The sequence below is a fragment of the Amia ocellicauda genome, chromosome 22 (genome assembly GCF_036373705.1).
Source record: "Amia ocellicauda isolate fAmiCal2 chromosome 22, fAmiCal2.hap1, whole genome shotgun sequence".
NCBI lineage: Eukaryota > Metazoa > Chordata > Actinopteri > Amiiformes > Amiidae > Amia > Amia ocellicauda.
Window position 1 is genome coordinate 6,389,191 of NC_089871.1, and position 18,776 is coordinate 6,407,966.

General features: G+C 43.4%; 3 protein-coding genes across 12 annotated transcripts in view; all 3 read left to right on the plus strand.

Moving 5' to 3' along the window:
- Positions 1-52: 52 nt before the first annotated feature.
- On the plus strand, positions 53-2,917 carry pigw (phosphatidylinositol glycan anchor biosynthesis, class W). 3 transcript variants are annotated; one of them, XM_066695909.1, is made up of 3 exons: positions 53-229; positions 377-389; positions 657-2,917. In XM_066695909.1, exon 3 carries the CDS (start codon positions 678-680, stop codon positions 2,184-2,186), a length of 1,509 nt encoding a protein of 502 aa, XP_066552006.1. In that variant the 5' UTR covers positions 53-229; positions 377-389; positions 657-677; the 3' UTR covers positions 2,187-2,917. The 3 variants fall into 3 exon arrangements, with proteins under 3 accessions (XP_066552006.1, XP_066552004.1, XP_066552005.1); XM_066695907.1 differs by having other exon boundaries at positions 53-389; XM_066695908.1 differs by lacking the exon at positions 377-389.
- Positions 2,918-3,449: 532 nt separating this feature from the next.
- Positions 3,450-13,011, plus strand: ggnbp2 (gametogenetin binding protein 2). 7 transcript variants are annotated; one of them, XM_066695497.1, is made up of 15 exons: positions 3,450-3,565; positions 4,427-4,549; positions 6,218-6,298; positions 7,085-7,338; positions 7,486-7,584; positions 7,904-8,017; positions 8,208-8,417; positions 9,512-9,562; positions 9,858-10,032; positions 10,186-10,374; positions 10,729-10,876; positions 11,102-11,227; positions 11,363-11,514; positions 11,610-11,858; positions 12,312-13,011. In XM_066695497.1, exons 2-15 carry the CDS (start codon positions 4,457-4,459, stop codon positions 12,516-12,518), a joined length of 2,148 nt encoding a protein of 715 aa, XP_066551594.1. In that variant the 5' UTR covers positions 3,450-3,565; positions 4,427-4,456; the 3' UTR covers positions 12,519-13,011. The 7 variants fall into 7 exon arrangements, with proteins under 7 accessions (XP_066551594.1, XP_066551597.1, XP_066551598.1 ...); XM_066695500.1 differs by having other exon boundaries at positions 8,208-8,411; XM_066695501.1 differs by having other exon boundaries at positions 7,910-8,017.
- A 1,414-nt stretch (positions 13,012-14,425) lies between these two features.
- Positions 14,426-18,776, plus strand: part of dhrs11a (dehydrogenase/reductase 11a) — a 33,689-nt gene continuing 29,338 nt past the window's right edge. Inside the window, exon 1 of one of the 2 annotated variants that reach the window (XM_066695125.1) lies at positions 14,426-14,763. In XM_066695125.1, coding sequence (XP_066551222.1) covers positions 14,632-14,763 — 132 coding nt within the window. In that variant the 5' untranslated portion in view covers positions 14,426-14,631. The remainder of the gene's footprint in view (positions 14,764-18,776) is intronic. The other variant, XM_066695124.1, reaches the window with a different exon arrangement.

The following is an 18,776-nucleotide window of genomic DNA, read 5'->3' on the forward strand; positions in this document are numbered from 1 at the left end:
AGAAGGAATGCCACGTGACGTAAAACGCAGAAATGCTTGGTTACTGAATGCGGAAGTGATTGAAAATACTCCTGCACAGACGGGCAGAGGAGCGATCATTTGAATGGAAACACTGTGTGTTATTATTATTTTGGATCAAATCACGGTTCTTGAATGTTATCTACGTGCAGTTTAAGATTTAGGAGAAGGTGTGTTTTTCTCTTCAGTCAAAGGGCATAAGATGTAGTAGGTAGGTATTTACTGTAATGTAGTTTATTTCAGCATAATGCGGCATTCATTCATTCAGTGTTGACTGTATATAAATATAAATATATAAATGGTTGTGTATTGTTTTTTACGACATATTCTTGGTACTTACTTTTTTTTCTCCACCCAGATCCACTCAAGAAGTAAGTGCACATTCTTATTTGTAGCCTGTGTTCAATGTCACCTGTCATTTCTTAAAGTCTTTTAAAATGTCAAATGTTTTTAAAAAGAGTCGTGCATTCTGTTTCCCCAATAAGGTCACAATACCCTGAGAATGGTTTTGAGTTGATCGTATACATTATATTTAAATAAGGTGTATGCAGAACTATGCTTAACTTTACATTTTAGGACTTCTTCCTGCAGCCAGTAATGATTGGTTTTATATGTCTTGTGTTTTTCTTTAATTTCAGTCATTTTCCTAACTTGAAACAATGTCTCAGAAAGATCAAAAGGAGGCTTTCGTCAGCAACCTAAATGGGACGAGCCTGGGTGAGATCTCGCTGGGTTCTGCCCTGGCGCCACTGTGCTTGATGAGCAGAGGGCTGGTGTTGATTTTGTATTTCCTCAGTGGAGGGGTCTTTCCGTTTCCCTGGACGGTGCACCTTCTTCTCGACTTCACTATGTTAATTCTGCCCCTGGTGCTGTCCTGTACTGTGCTGAGTGAAGTGCTGTACCTGGTCATTCTGAGTCTGGCAGCCATCAATGTTGGTATGTTATTCTGCATATACCACAAGAGGAAACACGTTGCCCTCCAGCCCGTTCAGAAACTCTTCAAGGACTTTTTGGAAACCAAGCTGGAGACCAACCGCATCCCCTTTGTGACGGTCTTCCGAGTGCTCGTCAACGTGAAGACAGCCATAAGCATTCTTGCTGTGGACTTTGCCGTCTTCCCCAGGCGCTACGCCAAGGCCGAAACGTACGGGACGGGCGTCATGGATTTCGGCGTGGGAGCCTTCGTCCTGTCGAACTCTCTTGTTTGTCCAGAAGCGAGGAGAAAGCAGGCAGTCGGGTCTAAGTTTTCACACGTGACTAAGCAGCTCTTGGCAGTTTGGCCCCTGGTGGTGCTTGGAATGGCACGGCTGATTGGTGTCAAAGCAACTGGCTATCATGAGCATGTGTCAGAGTACGGTGTGCACTGGAATTTCTTTTTCACCCTAGCCATAGTGAGGGTAGTTGCCTCATTGCTTTTATCTGTCTTCCCAGTGAACAAGTCCTGGGTTTTAGGTTTGATCATTGGTGGCTTTTACCAAATGGCCCTGGAGGTCACCGAGCTCAAGTCCTTTATTTTGCATGGCAGTGACCGATCAGGTGGATTTTTAAGTGCTAACAGAGAAGGGGTGTTTTCTGTCATTGGATACATTGCCATCTACATGACTGGGGTGCAGGTGGGACTCTTTATAATGGAAAAGAGGGTGTTGGTAAAGGACTGGATCAAAGCAATATTTTGCCTCCTGCTCACAAGTCTTGCATTAATGGCAGCCCTGGTTGTCTGCCAGAACGTTGTAGAACCAGTTTCTCGCAGAATGGCAAATCTGTCTTTCTGCATCTGGACAGTTTCCCAGTCGCTATATTTCCTGTGCTGTTTAACTGCTGCTGATCTTCTTTTGGTTTTTGCCAAAGTGTTATCAAAATGTTCCGTAGTGTCGACCTCTTGGAATCCTTCTCAAGACACTCCAATGCAAGATGGCAAGCCTGTAACCCACCAAGAAGGGAAAATGCGTGAAAAATTGGATGGTTTTTGTCTTATACAAGCCGTAAACAGAAACCAGTTGTTATTTTTTCTGCTTTCGAACATTATGACTGGTTTAACAAATGTCATGGTTGATACCGTTAATAGCAGCAATTTGTTTTCGATATGTGTACTGGTATCATATATGTTTGCAAGCTCTTTCATTATGTACATTTTACATCTTAAAAAAATTATGGTCAAATTTTGGTAGTCACTTCTCCAAAAGATCTAGCCTAACCCTCCATATGTCATATGTTATTTGCACGGTAATATAACTCTTGTCTTTTACCTTAGTCGTCTTATGACATTTATTATTTTACTAAAGTGTTGAAAGACTTTAGTGTGGCATTAAATTGGATCATGCTGATTGACTTATCAAATACACATTTTTAAGAAAATTGAATTAACTGCTTCCCAGTTCACAGCACACATAACTGAAATGCACAAATAATTGTAAACCTATTAATTTTCACATAATTCCTGAATTTTGATTGAATTAATTAAAATCGTTGCTGTATGTGTTAATGCACCAGGTTTCACCAAAGTCTGTAATTACAAACCCCAAAACTATTACTTTATATTAACATAAATCCATCTATATATGATTTCACTCAACAAATGCAAAGTAGTGAAAACATTTTCATTTCACTTTGGTATGTGCTTTCAAATTGTATTATGTGCAGTAACTATTTTCTAAATTAAAAATGAAATTGCATTGCAGTATCTTGAATTGTGTATATATAGTTTTTTAAATGCATGGTCTGAGTTTTAAGAACATGTTAAAGTTAAAATTGTTTAAATGTATCTTGAATTGCAAATATGGAAAACATCAGCGCTACATTTTAAAATAAAACTAAATGACTGGACAGACTACTTTTTTTGTTCATATTTTAACCCAAATGGCCTCTAGTATTATTTGAAATATAAGGCAGCAACGAAGAAGAAACACTGAACACACTATAATCTAGCAGACTGGTAATGGAGCTTCAATTGATTTGGGGAGACCTCTGTTACTGCCAAGACATTCATCTGGTCAAGAGAATAAACGAATAGGTGATTAACTACTCAAATGGAGGAAGGGGCACGGTGCATTCATGTATTCAATGATGTGGTTTATACATGCCCTTTTGCAGAAAATGAGCAAAACTAATTTCAATTCCCCCGCTTGCGTCCCGCCCAGCCGCCTGTCCTGTCACATGTGATAACGTCACCCTCACGGCGTCGGGACTACTTCTCTGCAACGTCTCTCAGGGGGTCAAAGGTTGTCGTGTAATCCCGTCGCCACGTACTATACACTTCATGTATGTTTTTGTACTGTAACAATAAAAACACGCATTTTCAAATGCAGCTGATCTTCATAAAAACAATAAAGTGATATTCCATGTAAATATAATGTATATACCATGCCGTTCAATGTTTGTGTGAGAAAGTGTTGTGTTGGGAAGGGGGGGTTACTTTATGTGGCGGAATAACACGAAGGCGTGCGTCGTCTCTTTTCTGACACTTCAATTTGTATTGGATTTTTTATTTAACTCTACTCTGCCAGGGGCGCCGAGCGGTAGATTGGGCCACGTCTGCTAATAATTGCGGGTAATTTTTTTGTATTATTATTTTATTTAAACTAAGTGACTGAAGTTGTTGTGGAAAAAACTGCTTCTCGCCTGACGAACCAGTTTGAGTCAGTTCTCGCGATAAGAAGGTGGAGCGAAGTGGCTACACTGTAAGAGAGGGTTATAATTGTGATATTGTTAACGTTGTCTTTTTAACTAACTTAAAGTAAGGAAAAAAGTCGCAGTTCTTGTGTCGTGTTTAGCCAAATCCTCGGGCTGGTGTATCCCAACCAGGGGTGTGTTTTGAAGAGACTGTCCCTTTGTGTTTGTTTGTGCTGTAGCGTCACGACTGATATCCCGAGGTTTAGTGAACTAACAGCTAGCTAAATATTTTGTGTTTAATTGTAGCAGCCTATGACCGGGATGTGCGTGAGCTGTGTCTGCTGTGTTGATCTATTCAGGTGTTACAGTTTATTAGTAAGACGTCCATTGGGTGCCATAGCGATCGTGTGTCGCACTGTGCCCGGATTGAGCAGAGCAGCGGGTTCTAGAAACGCTTTTTAATCAAATGCAACGAATCCGAATAGAATGCACTTGTTCCTGATATTGTCTGTAACGTTGTGTCATTGTGCAGCTTTGAAGCCAAATGCACAAGGCAGAGTCTTGGCAAAGTTGGCATTTTGTTGGCTAAGCCAGCTACGTGTTGTTACCCAGTTTGCCCAAATGCAGTGCAGCAGGGTTATGAGATATAAAATGGCCAGACTTCTTCTTCTTCTTCTTCCTTCATTCCCCCCCCCTCTCTCTCTCTCTCTCTCTCCTGTCTAAGCCTAGTGGTGAATGTGTTTTTTTGAAACTGCGTTTTCTGGTGCTGGAGTTTCTCACACTGTCCCCCTGTATGTAGGCAGCAGTACTATCGGGATCAGAAGAAGACATGGCGCGTCTGGTTGCTGTTTGCAGGGACGGGGAGGAAGATTTCCCCTTCCTCGCCCGGCAGATCCCCCTGTACATCGATGACACCCTCACGGTGAGTCTTGAACGGGGTGGCCCGACTGCGGGGGACACGGCTGGGTGTTTTGCGTGCGATCCCCCGCCAGGCATCTGGAAACAAAGTAACCAGGAAACTCGGGTCACAATCTAATGCGGTGGGAGGCTGGAAACGGCAAAGCTAGGCCTCTCCTCGGCTAGGCAACAGGCCATATTACGGAGTGTATGAAAAGCGGAAAAATGTCGATGTTTAACACAGTCCCTCCCTGCAATGTGTGCCATGGGCCGCAGATCAAGCCGACTATGTGTGCATTGTAGTGTTTTACTGCCTAATCTGTGCAGCTCGTATTTTCGCGAAGGCACAGTCCCTGTTTGAGGCCTTGTTTCACCTCGGAGCTAATGGTCCAGATGTACACTGTACAAATTATGTCCCTTGTTTTTGTAGCCTTTTTAATCTTTACGTGGGAGGATGTTTGCAATATCGTGTAAAGCAGTGTAATGGAAATGTCATTACATTGCAATACTAATATTTGTTACTAGTCTCAGTTGAACAACGTAACACAATCAGAAAAAGGTTTCAGTGTTTTAATATGCATTTTCGTGCACTTGATGTTCTAGACCTCAGCGTTTGCGAATATTTCAATATATACATATCTACCTTAATAAACATTAAAACTGAAACCACAGTAATGATTATTTGTAATTGTTTTGCTTGGGGGTCTTCCTTAAACCAGTCACTGATTTACAGCTGCCTTTTGTACCTCAATGATCTCCTACAGGTTAAACAAAAAGCTCTAGTTTTCAGTGTTAAAAATCTTGACCTGTATTCGCTTTGACTGATGGGCTGCACACAGCTTCTAGATTTTATTTGGTGATTTCTGTCAATTCATTCTGATCTGGAACTGACTTGACCTTCTATTCTCTGATTTGGGTTTCCCAAGTTGCTGATCGTTTTATAGTTAGATTTTCATTAAAAACAAACTGATTGCATGACAGATCTTTTACATTTTCTTACTTATTTTGCAACGTTTTTTGGAAATCGTTTTCCTTCCAAGTATTGTAATTGGTATACATGTAAAATGGGGAGTATGGTGAGAAATGAAATGGTCTTTGTTCATCGGCTAATTGTATTACCCTAATATAATGCTGCCACATTTTAAATAGGTGAGACTTTAGTTTTTGCCATCATATGAATTGCAGTAAAGATACATTATTAATACATACAGTTGACAGTGAATGTTATATTAATGTTTAAATTGTGTATTTCTCAGCTGGTGTCACAGACCTTGATTTAGCACTAGTCTTGAACTACTCTACCTAAAAATAACATTGGGTAGCCCAAGACTAGTGCTGATGTAAGTCTGTGAAACCAGCCTGTGATGGTACTCTAGTGCATTATTTTATTATTGACTCTCTAAAGACATTGCCAGTATGCTCAACTGCATGATATTTTTTTGACTTTTGAATTTTGTTTGTGTGAGTTTGAAAACCTTCTTCGTCACTGTTTGTTTTATAGAAAGTGCAAAATACTCTGCATCTCCCCCAGCTTGAAGCTAATGGGACTTTAGAGATGTTTCGTGCAGCTGAACACATTGCTGTATAGGCCAGAGTCCCAGGAAAACAACGATGTATTCAAAACAAATAGTCTTTGATCGTAAAGGAACTCTGTTGTCGTTTTCAGTCAATTGAACGCAAATGTATTTTTCAGATGGTGATGGAGTTTTCAGACAACATGCTCACCCTGGAAAGTCACCAGATAAACAGTTCACAGATGAAACAGTTCATACAGGTAAGCAGGGTGTGGGGGTGAAGTAGAGTTGGACCTTAACTAGGGAATGGCTTTTGCAAACCCATTTTAAAAAAGTTAAACAAAATTACTAAGCTTAAGTTAAGCCTGTTCCATTTTGTATTACCCTGATCGCTCTTAGAAATGGCATTCCTGGGTGCCTTTAGTGTGCTGGACTGCAATGGCATAAGGGAGAAAATGAAAGATTGATTACGAAGTGCTCATAGAACTGCTGCCAAATAGAGAGCAATATTGACTGGTTCTACGTTTTCTGCTTATTTTTTTTTTTTTTAATAATCGAGAGGAGAAATCTCAATCCACAACTGCATTTTTGCCCCTTAATGCGCAATTAATACCGACTCATTCTCTTAATCTGCCACAGTACATTAGTCTGTACAGGGAGAAAGAAAGAGCTTTGTTATAAATGTGACAGGACGTACTATACTCCTGATATAGTATGAAAGCATTGCTACGTTTGAAGTTTATTAGATCCGTTTATTTTTATAGGATGGTAGGCAGTGGTTTATCGTTGGTATATAAATCGTTGACAATAGAAGAAAGAGCTTTGCTGTAAAAGAATGGTGCGGGTGCTTTATTTGTGGTACGTTGTGCAGTATTCTTAAACTTTCTGTACAAGAATACATTTTTTATATTGTAATGTGTACAAAAACAATGTAATACTGAACGTATGAGAGAGTGGTTAGATTTCACTGTGATTAATTGTTATTGTGTTTGAACGAGTGATTTCTAATGTTTTTTGTTTTTGTCATTGTCACCGTTTTATTACAGTATCACAGTATGCTGAAGCCGCAAGATCTTAACATTGCCATGATGGTCACGTCCCGCGAGGTGTTCAACGCCCTGTCTCAGCTTGTCCCGTGCGTGGGCTGCCGGCGCAGCGTCGAGCGCCTCTTCTCGCAGCTCGTCGAATCTGGAAACCCGGCGCTGGAGCCGCTGACCGTGGGCTCCACGGGGGTCCTTTCGGTAACCCGGGCCTGTATGGCAGATGCAAAAAAACTGTACACGTTGTTTTACGTGCATGGGTGAGTGACATTTGTATTGCACATCTGTGTGTATGAAAAGATCTATATAGACGAGTGAAAGAACAGAGGCTCTGATATTTAGCCGTATAAACGACTGTTGGAAATCAATCCGGGGTATGATGTAATGTTTTTATTTTAATTTTCTAGGTCAAAGTTAAACGACATGATTGATGCCATTCCCAAAAGTAAGAAGAACAAGCGCTGCCAGCTGCACTCTTTAGACACGCACAAGCCTAAGCCCTTAGGGTGAGTCAAGGTTTCTGCCCTTTTATTTTTCCCCTCCGAGACTTTTTGGAGTTCAGTGCCGTTGTAATTAACATACCTTCAGAAAGTGACTTGTGTCACAGCCCTAGGAAGAACAGGAAGCATCAGCAGGTTAGTGTAATAGGTCCTCTTGTACTGTGGAGTCTAAAAGGAAGACCTGTAAGGATATGAGATGAGTTTACTTAACGGTTCCAGACTGTCGTGATTTTTTTTTTTTTTTTTTTTTTTATGAGTTCAGGATGGTTTCAAAGAACCAAAATTCTGGAACGCAGAAATGCTTGAATAACTTTGTCTCTCGCAGGGGCAGCTGGATGGATGTTTGGGAGCTCATGTCCCAGGAGTGCCGCGACGAAGTGGTTTTAATCGACTCGGCCTGTCTTTTAGAAACTTTAGAAACGTATTTACGGAAACACAGGTAAGCAGGAAGGAAGGAATGAGTTTTGAGAGATTTAAAATAAAATGACATGCAACCTTGCTTTTCTCTGGTATTTTGTGTATTAATTCAGAATTATTTTTTTCTCCATTGTGTGAATTTTAAATGCACAGTGTGATAGTGACGTAGCGCTTTCATTTTGTATGACGTTGTACTTTGTGATATTTTACAGGTTCTGCACTGACTGCAAGAACAAGGTACTGAGGGCCTATAACATCCTCATTGGCGAGCTGGACTGCAGCAAGGAGAAGGGCTACTGCGCAGCTCTGTACGAAGGCCTGCGCTGCTGCCCCCACGAGCGCCACATCCACGTGTGCTGCGAGACCGACTTCATTGCCCACCTCCTGGGCCGGGCCGAGCCCGAGTTTGCTGGAGGGTATGAGTATGTAGTTTGCTAGAGTGGGCTATCTAGCGCTTTTTGTTGGCTTTTTTTATACTTTTTTTTTTTTTTTTTTTTTCCCCATTTAAAGTGACGTTGATTTTAAATCTGAAAAACATTGCCCTCAAGTGTAAACATTAATTTCGGCTAAGCGTTTGTTTCCCATTATTTTAGAAGTCAGAGCTGTGCCTTGTTGAGAATTTATATTAAAGATCATATGCCTAAAAAAATGTATACGTAAATATAATTTAGAAACAAAATCCTCGGTCCCAGCAAAATGAATATGTTCCCTGCAGCTGAAATGTCATTTCAGTCACTTAATCATTGTTCGAATTTGGAATAGTCATAAAGTAGGTAATTGACTTTGATAAATTCATTTAGTGTATTGGTTATAACGACCATTTTCTTCACTCTTATTGGATCAGTAATTTAAAGCTTCTCTAGAAAGTTTGCTTTAATGGGGATGCTCTGAAGCATGGAGATATTGCGAAAATGTATCATTCTGATACTTCATTTTGTGCAGTATAGTGATTTCAAAAAGCAAATCCCAAAGCTCCTACACATCATCCAAACGTTGGGGCTTTGCCTCTGAAGACCTGTCCGCTACTTTCTCACTTTGCCAAACCATGTGGCTTTTGAATGTCAGACCCAGTGAGAGGCTACAGACTGGGTGCCAGTTGTTGCTTACTGGAGGTCGTTTCCATAAACAGATGTAAGAACCTGAAATAGCCTCTGCTCACTGCGCTACTGAAGTAAATCGCAATATGACCTAATCAGTGGCCAGGGAGAATCAAATGAGTCTAGAGTGTTTCTATGAATCCCATTGTCTCGTGTAATAAAACGTTAAACTGAATCGGGTTGACTCCTAATCTTATCAATTGTCCTGAACTGAATGAGAATTAAAACTTAAATCTTAATGGTCTATAGGATTAAGCTTTGCTGAAGGCAGTTCATTAAAAGGCATGATGCATTGGGGGGGGGTGGAAGTTGTCCATGGATTTGTGTGTTTAGTATATCAGCAATGTTTTTGTGACTGAAGTGACATTTCTTCAGTTCTGCTTGCGGTTTGCCATCATGTTTACATAATTCTGTTATAGACGCGTATGTGGGGCTGAGATGTGTTTGGGATGTGATTGCATCGATTCAAGGTAAGCCATGAAGCTTAATGCATATGATCTTTAAAATGATCCGTCTGTTTGTTGGGCATGTTTTTGAGCTTCACACGACTTCTTTTAAAGGGAACATATTTCCAACGTATTTGACCTTCCCTTGCACATGTAAAATTGCATCCACTAATCCCGCTTCTGTCTCTCCTTTTGGGCATTGTTAAGAATACCTTGTCACATTAACACACTTCTGGACTGTGCATTTCCACTCTTGAATTGCTGCTGCTTATTTTAAGTTCAAAATGTGTTATTAAACGCATGCGTGTGCTTCATCCAGGCGCAGAGAGAGACATGCCAAGACCATCGATATCGCCCAGGAAGAAGTTCTAACCTGTCTCGGTATCCACTTGTATGAGCGTCTGCATCGGATCTGGCAGAAACTAAGAGCCGAAGAGCAGACATGGCAGATGCTCTTCTACCTGGGTGTAGATGCGCTACGCAAGAGTTTTGAGGTAGGTTCACAGCATTTGAAGCTTCTCTCGAAGTTGACTTATGATGATGAGGTGTAAATCTACATCAGTCTCGATCAAACTCAATCTCTGTTTGAACACTTTTTTTTCCCCCAGTGCCGTGCCCGGTTTCATGCCTGTTTTTGTCGTCTATAGATGGCGGTCGAGAAGGTGCAGGGAATCAGTCGCCTGGAGCAGCTGTGCGAGGAGCTCACCGAGGAGGACCGAGTACGGGAGCTCAAGCAGGAGAAGAAGCGGCAGAAACGCAAGAACCGGCGCAAAAACAAGTGTGGTTTTGACATGTCTGGGCAAGAAGCGGAGGACAAAGGGAAAAGCCAGGATGAGGTATCCTCTCTGCTGAATCAGAGCTCAAATATCGCTTGTGCATGCCTATTTTTTTTTATTCCTTTTCATAATCTTAAAACACTTTCATTGTTGCTCTTCCTTTCAAGAAGACGTTTTGATGTAACTTTAATGTAAAGCTCTATTAAACCACAATAAGAGATTAGGCTTATGAGAAAGTTATGAACAAAAAGTATCTATGAATGGTTGACCGTACTATTGGGCAAGTTCTCTAACTGATGTGCTGGAAGCTGTTGCCCATCTCTGTTAAGTGGTGAAGTCATTAGTTCCTTCCCTGCCGTGTAATTGGCATGTGGTCGTAAGTGTGCCGAAGCATTCTGCGTCTCTGTGTTTCAGGTTTCCTCCCCGTCAGCCGATAGTAGCTGTACGGCGTGTGGCAGCGCGGAGGAGGCGGGCGGGTGTGTCGAGGTCATCGTCACGAATGAAAGCACTTCCTGCAGCTGTCCCGGCAGCGCAATACTGGGGTCTCCTAAAACCAAGAAAGGTCTGGATCTCTGTGTATATTAAATACATAGTCTGCTTGTTATTGTACATGGATGTTTCGTTTAGATCTACACAACCCTCACACTTTGATTTCCCCCAGTGTGAATTCAGGAGGGTTTTTAGGCTGCTGTCTTGATTCTGTGTTGAGAGTGGTTACTGTCGTGAAATACTCCTGTGAAGTGTGATATTTTTAATGCATCTGACAGTTGACATGAACTGTTTGTAGGTTTATCACCCCATTGCAATGGAAGTGACTGTGGTTACTCCTCGAGTATGGAGGGCAGCGAGACGGGCTCTCGGGAAGGCTCTGATGTAGCCTGTACAGAAGGCATCTGTAACCATGATGAAGCAGGTGGGTGGGCGTTGGCTTGAAGTGGGGTGGGGGTTTGTATGTTTTGTTTCTTTGCTGGTTTGTTTTTCCTCCCCTGTATTTTATGTGGAACGATGGCCTGGGTGTCGGGTACTAACGCGCTGCTCTTTCCTAAAGGAGAGGACTCCTGCGGCCACCGCTGTGAGGATAAGGAGGAGGACGGGGTGGACAGCTGTGTGGAGTGCTGGGCCAATGCAGAAGAGAACACGAAAGGCAAGAATAGAAAGAAGAAAAAGAAGAACAAGGGCTCGGTGTGTGCCAACGCTCACGTAGGTGAACTCGAGAACGTCCCACACGAACGTCCCACTCCCAGGATGCACTACAGGTTTAACCCACGTGCGTTTCCATTTCTCTTCCTCTCCAGTGTCATACCCCGGGGGGCTGCGTCGTGGATGGCAGCCGGAGAGAGAGCGCAGGGAAGGTGCACGGCGACTCGCACTCCTGCAGAACCAAAGAAATGTGTGCGAATACCTGCTGCGACTCCTTTGCAACTATCGCACTACAGTTGCCCTGGACAGAGCACAGAAAAACCATGCACCACTTTCCTGCGTCCTCCGAGGCGTCCCACTGTGCGCGCTGGGACAGCGGCACCAAGACTCTAATGGAGCTCCTGGTGAGTATATGACATCATTAACTCTTATTTTTCTTGTGCCCCCACATTTCTGAACTCTCCGTCCCCCGAGGAATTCCTTGTGTCTCGGCAAAATCTGTTAAATGTCTGAGGGAGACATCTTCAAGCGACTTTGGTTCTTGAAAAGGGCTATATAAGTTCTAGTAATTATTTTATGGATAGCGTAGCTCCACGCTTGCCAGGAGTGGTTAGATCTGCACGTGGGATAGAGAGGACACGAAGTGCCGCAGAATTGTGAGGAAGTTTGCAGAGTTCCTCAGGAGCGTCTCTTAGTCAAGTCATTGTAGATAAACTTTCAGACTCTGGTTCCTTCTCACTTAGTGAAATAGATAAGACCTGTGAATGGTATTGAGTAGTGTTGGTAGATGGGTACAGATAAGAGGTTTTCCTTCGTATTGGTCTGAATCTTGACTTGTATGGTTTACTTTTAAATAGGATGAGTCTGAAGGCACCTCCGACGAAGAGAACTGTCTAACGCAAGACGAGATCCGGTCTTTTGTGGAAAACAACAAGTCTTTTTACAGCACCCGAGATCAGTACCGACAGCACCTGAAAGATAAATTCACCAGGTACTGCCGCTCAAACGAGCCGAAGAGGCCCCTGTGCGGCGCCGGGTGGTTGACCACAGCAGGAGTGAACTAGTAATAAAAAAAACACGGCAGTCCTGTCTCTTTATGGGAAAAACACTCAATGACCACTGCACCTTTATTCAAATTTCTAAAGTACATTTGGTGTCTTGTTCAATGAATTTTACGTTTAAAATGTGATTTATTTTCCTCTTTGGTTTCTTTTTCTTCCCCTCCCTCACTGACCCACCCCCCTGTTCATTTCAGGCATTATTTCTAGGCTGGTGGCAGAGAGCACAATTAATTTGGCCTTCAGGCTCACAAGCTCTAACACTTGGGTAGATGTGGTGGCCTGTCTTCTATTTTCAGCCGTTTTCCATCTGTTTCTTTGTGACACTTTGATCTAGTGGCAAAACGTTCTACCGATTTAAATGTGTACAGAAATGAAATTATCTGAATATAAGATTTTACAAAAGAAAAAGATGCATCCATTTATAAAGAGGTCTGGATGTGATGTTGAAAGCGCCATGTGCAAAATTTACAAATAAAGAATATTTATTAATAAGCAACACGGATTGGTGTGTTTTTCCTGCAGTCGAATTGCATGACTTCCTGGTTGAACTATTGAGATCCTCGACATGTATCGACCTAGGACTTCAGTTTGTACACAATCGTGGGCATGTGGAGTCGGGGACCTGTGGAGATCACTGGATTGGGAGTCGTCATGTTCCAGGGGTTTATGGGGGTGAGATGGCATGCCCAGGAACAAATCGAAGCTGTAGTAGTTTAATGGTGTTTTGTACTGGTTTTCAACATTTCATGGTCGCTGGCAACATGTGGGTGCTATTGAATATTATATATGCACTTCATGGAACCGGTTCAGTGCGTTCTCGAATCTGCTGCTTCTGGAATGTCCGCTAGATGGCGGCAAATAGTTTTAAGATTAAACCTGAAATTGCAATGGTTTCTCGGTAACTGATCGTATTAACTATCCGTAGTATAAGTAGCCTAAGGCTTATGTTATTGAGTGTTAAATGGTACATATGCATTTTGTGGAAAATCTGTCAAATTAATCAGATAAAGAGTTTTACTATAATTCTATCCACGTCAACTTAATATAAAATGAAGGTAAATAAGCCATTCAATTTCAGTGCTGTTCCATTAACGTCGTTTATTTTCTGTCATGATCGTGATTCTACGTATTTTCATTGTTATATATGTACAGGTACGGTATGGGTGTTCATTTTGCACTGGTCCCTTTCTTGTATCCATTCAAATAAGTCTGCAGTGTTTCCTTTCGCTACAGTAATGTGCAGTACAACCAATATCGCAAACACTTCCGTACAAATAGGCTGTGTGTCTAAATATTTTCAATCTGCATGTAATGTAAATAGTTCAAACTGAATTCAGCCCGTCTTGAAACCTGACGCACTACTATGGGGATTAAACTGCATTAACGTTATGCTAATTCACTTACTACACAAGAAAAAGTCAGTGTTTAATTAGGACATTTTAGGAATTCTATTTTAAATCACTTTTAAAGTCCTTATTTCAGTCATTTCTTTTAAACCGTCGTATCTAGAAGCACCTGCTATAATAAAATGAAAGTTATGACCATGAAAAGACCCCCTTCATCTGTAAAGCAACACACAGACCCGTTTCTGTTTGTTATTGTGTTCATTTTATGTATTTGTATTCATATTAGAGAAGAGCTAACGATGCTGATGTGGTGTCGTGTTCCTCTCTGTAGCAACACAACATGTGGAGACATCAGTGTACATCTCTGCATAATTATTACACAAAATAGTGCCAAGGAAAAACCCGAATTAGAGCAGAAATAAAAAAAGCTTTAGTTCAGACGCCCACTGGGCTCAAGATGTATCCTAAATAAATCAAATCAAAAGATCTGTCGAAGTGAAAACTGCATTCATAGACGCCTCTTCACTGGTGACAAAAAAGCGAGCGGGCGGCAGCAGCAACCGAAGCGTTGGCATTGCGTATGTAATCCGGCGCGGCGCAGGGATTGGGGCTCCGCGGCGCGGCCGTCCCGGGGGCTGGAGAAGCGGATTAGGGAGGGTCGACGGCAGCGCCGCCCGCCCTTCACAGCACAAGCGCCTGCAAGATCCTAAATAAACCCGTCCGCCGGTGTCTGCGCTGCCAGTCCGTGTGTCTCTGTATTTCTGCCCGAGATGGAGCGCTGGAAGGGCCGAGTGGCGCTGGTGACGGGCGCGTCGGTGGGCATCGGGGCGGCGGTGGCCCGGGCTCTGGTCCAGCACGGCATGAAGGTGGTGGGCTGCGCCAGGAGTGTGGACAAGATCGAGGTGAGAGATGCCTGATGCAAACACAGATGCGGATCATGCGGGGGTGGGGGCAATGCCAGGCGGGTAGAGCCGCATGCACAGGACCAGGTGCGTGGAGGCGGCTGAGCTCTTATATAAACGGGATTGTGCCCGGGTTCATTGTCAGAGCCGACCCGGGCAGATCTGGGTGCTATTTGGTGCCAAACGCCGCGGCTGGCATCGCACTGAGACACTGATCATAATGCTTCCTGATGCATTTCTGAGCGGTCTTATTTTAGGTGACAATGGCTTTCTTAATCACTGCCACATTATGGAAATGCGCTGTTTGCAGACGGATTCACATCAAACGGTAATAAAGGGATGTGGGGGGTGGGGGGGTTAGGGGGAAATGTTCAGTTGAGAGAGAGAGTTTGGAAATGAAAGAGAGCAGCTTTGGAGACTGCTGTTTACATGCACATGCATAAGTAGACTGTGTTGTGTGTGTGTTATCAGATGTCCACTGTTCACAGGAGGATTGCAGCCCAGTCATTACCCCACAGTGCTGTGGCTTTTCAGCTGCTATAATATCATGTTGGGTCCATGGCACTGTGGTGGCCCGGGGGTTAACCGACTGTGGAGGTCTCCTGTATAGGCTGAGCCAGGATGGGATCCAAAACCAAGTTATCTAAAGCGATTGCCCCGGTGGCATTACGGCTCGTGATGTGTGGGTTGCAGAAGGCCGAGGTGATTAACTTCAAACGAGTTGGACTGAGTCAAGAAACTTCTGAAGTACAAGTTTCTCTGAGGTCCTGAATGTGAATAAGGCTGTGGATATTAGGACAACGCACACGCACACCCCCACCCTCAGCCTCCCTCCCCTGGCAGACACACACTTCATGCAGACACTTCAAATGGTCACCTTCAGAGACTGTCAGCTTTTCACAAACCCACAGGGATAAAGTCATTCAAACGAAGACATGTGAAGACGCTAAAGGGATAGAGATAAAAAGGTGGGTTAGTCCAACACCTCCTAGCAATGTAGAGCAACAGTTGGCAGTGTGGTTGTGTAATACTTAGACATGCAGCTCGATTCTCCTGGGTTACCCTGGCAGTTGTCAAACATTAACTTTGTTACTTGATGTTCATGCCCTTGAGTTTAGCAGGCTCTTAACTGTTTTAATGGTTCATTCAGACGTACGAAACTGTGGTCTGCGTGTCAGGTCTCCCTGTTGGGTTGGGAGGGGCGACTGGTGGGTGTCTTCTAATTTGAAATGGCTCCACATGAACATGCAGGCTTTGAGCTGTATCTCCAGTCTTGTGATCACAGTGCATTGTGCTGGAGTTCATGAGCAGTGTATCGGTGCCGATTGTGCTATCAGCGCGTCTGCAGCGTGGGGAGTGGTGCTCGCCCTGCCCTCTATCGGCGGGCCATCGTTGGAGCTGAGTCCTTGCGTGACAGCAGGCAGCCGGCTGGGTCGATCTGTGTCGGAGGTCGACGTGACCCAGTGTAGAAGCTGCGCTCTGCCTCTCCTGCCTCCGTCCTCCTCTCACCTGTGTCTTGCCCTTTCGGCGTGTCCGAATCAATCCCGAGAAAGGGGCTTATGTGCGTTAGACCACGAGGAATGAAAGCGTAAAACTTCAGAGCTGAATTTTGCCTGTTGTCAGTAGAAGGTCTCCAGCTTCCATATATACTTATCTATGTATGTATTCGGTTTTAACACCAGCCACTTTACAGAAAAACATTCTCGATATGTGCAAACTATGGAAACCCTTTTGAAGGCCTTGTAATGGTTAATCTCAAGACTCTGCACAGATCAAACTTTGAGTGTGAACACCCTGTGTACCTGCCCTGTTGATCAAAGGTTGTGTTTATGATCCGGGTGATTACGATTAGCCTCTCTGAGATTGCAGTAGCCATTACCTGCCCTCACCGCGATGTGGGGATGTACTCGGATGATGCGCGTGCAATGGTCCGACTCCAGGATTAAACCCCACGCTCGGTTGCATTTTCCTGGCCGCTGCGCAGTCCTTTTACACATCTTGCCAAAGGAGCATCTACAGTTCCCTAATCCACTGACCATCATCCAACTCTGTGACTTACACTGTGCTTCCCTGTCTCGCACAGCCCATGAAAGCTGCTTGTGTTCAGCCAGATAGCGCCCACAAAGCTGGCATTGTCCATGTCCGAACGAGCTCACCGAGATCACAGGCTCTTCTGTAATTACCCCTAAATAAACCCTCCGACAGAGGCCTCTCAGTGCTCCTTTGTAGGTTCTGAACGGAGCCCAGTTGTGCACATTTCCATGGTGCCTGTCGATGTTTGTATGAGCAGAATGTGTTGCATGCAAAAAACATGGAGGTGTTTCGAGAAGTAATGGGCTGGGCACCATAGGAGAAGTCCGAGTGAACACCGACCATGAAATAGTTAGAAAATAACCACAGAGTTCACTTGTTTCCCCTCAGTTTTAAGTTTGGATGCATTTCAGTTACACCACAAGAATATTGTTTATATTACAATTTAAAGTACATTATTATTCCTGGTGTATCTCACAGTGCTGATCTGGGCTTCTCTCGTAATAAGGCATTGGAAGAGAGCCATTTCCTGAAGTTAATGCCTGAACTTTTCCAGGAGGGTGAGGAAGCAACGCTGGGGGTAAAGTGTGGTCACCATAGCAGTAGCAGAAGAATGGAGCGATGCCTTCTCGGTTACGCGGCCGCAGACAAGAGACGAATTCATAACGAGCTGTCATTTGGTATTTTGTGAGAAGTGTGTGGACGCTGTGGGATTAGCTCAGATTACCACAAGGTGGCATTTAAATTTATATATTTTCTTATTTCTCTGCTTTGTAAGACATTTTCTCTGTTTCCAAATCTCAGTGGATTGAGGTAGGGCGTTAACTTGAGAATTTATCTGTTGAGAAGGGACTTACTCTGAGAGGAATGGCACGGCTCACTAAATTGAAGCTGAAACTGTCGCTTAACCTTGCCAAGGCTATAGTCCTGTTGCAGAAGTGTCAATTAAAACCCGCAGCGTTTTACTGTGGACAGCCAATCCAGCCCAGGTTGTTCTGCAGAAAGAGTGTTTATACTTTACACTGTATGTCTCCTTGTGGACGTTTATTTGAGCGTCTTGAGCAGAACGGGGACTCATGAGCTGCGGTAAGGTGCCCGAGGTGAACGGATCTTGTTTCTAAATATGAAGTCACTGCGTCTCTCTTTTTTTTGTGTGTGTGTGTGTTTGTTTTGATCTGGTGCAGTCCGTGTATTTAATCAACACCGCTGAATGGAAACCATAAACTCTTCGGCATGTTGCTCAGCGAGGTGTGTTTGTAACAGGAGCGCGAGGTTAATGTTTGATTTTCAAGCCCGAAGCAGAGCTGCATTAAGGCAGCCAGGGTGGACAGCTCCCACTTGTGTTATTCCTCTCGGTGGGCTGAACTCTGCAGCTTGTGAAGGTCAACCTCTAGGAAGTTGTAAAGCGTTGCCGCTGCTGACACTGGATAATGAGTTAACCCACAGACTGCAGGGTGTTTGACTGCAAATTATAACTTAACAATTCTGGTCACAGCTAAGCAAAAAGGGCACAGTGTCTTTTTTTTTATTTTCTCTCCAGTACAGGCTGGGGTAATTAACTTTCTCCTTAAGGGCCCATGAAAGGAGTGTCCATGTCTGTACAGTGCCTTGTGAAAGTATTCACCCCACTTGGCATTTTTCTTATTTTGTTGCCTTACAACCTGGAGTTAAAATTGAACCACTTTGAAGATGCAAATATTTTTTTTATTGTGAAACAAACCAGAAATAAGATAAAAAAACAGAAAACTTGAGCGCACATAACTATTCACCCCCTCAAAGTCAATACTTTGTAGAGCCACCTTTTGCAGCAATTACAGCTGCAAGTCTCTTGGGGTACGTCTATATAAGCTTGGCACATCTAGCCACTGGGATTTGTGCCCATTCTTCAAGTTGGATGGGTTCTGCTGGTGTACAGCAATCTTTAAGTCATACCACAGATTCTCAATTGGATTGAGGTCTGGGCTTTGACTAGGCCATTCCAA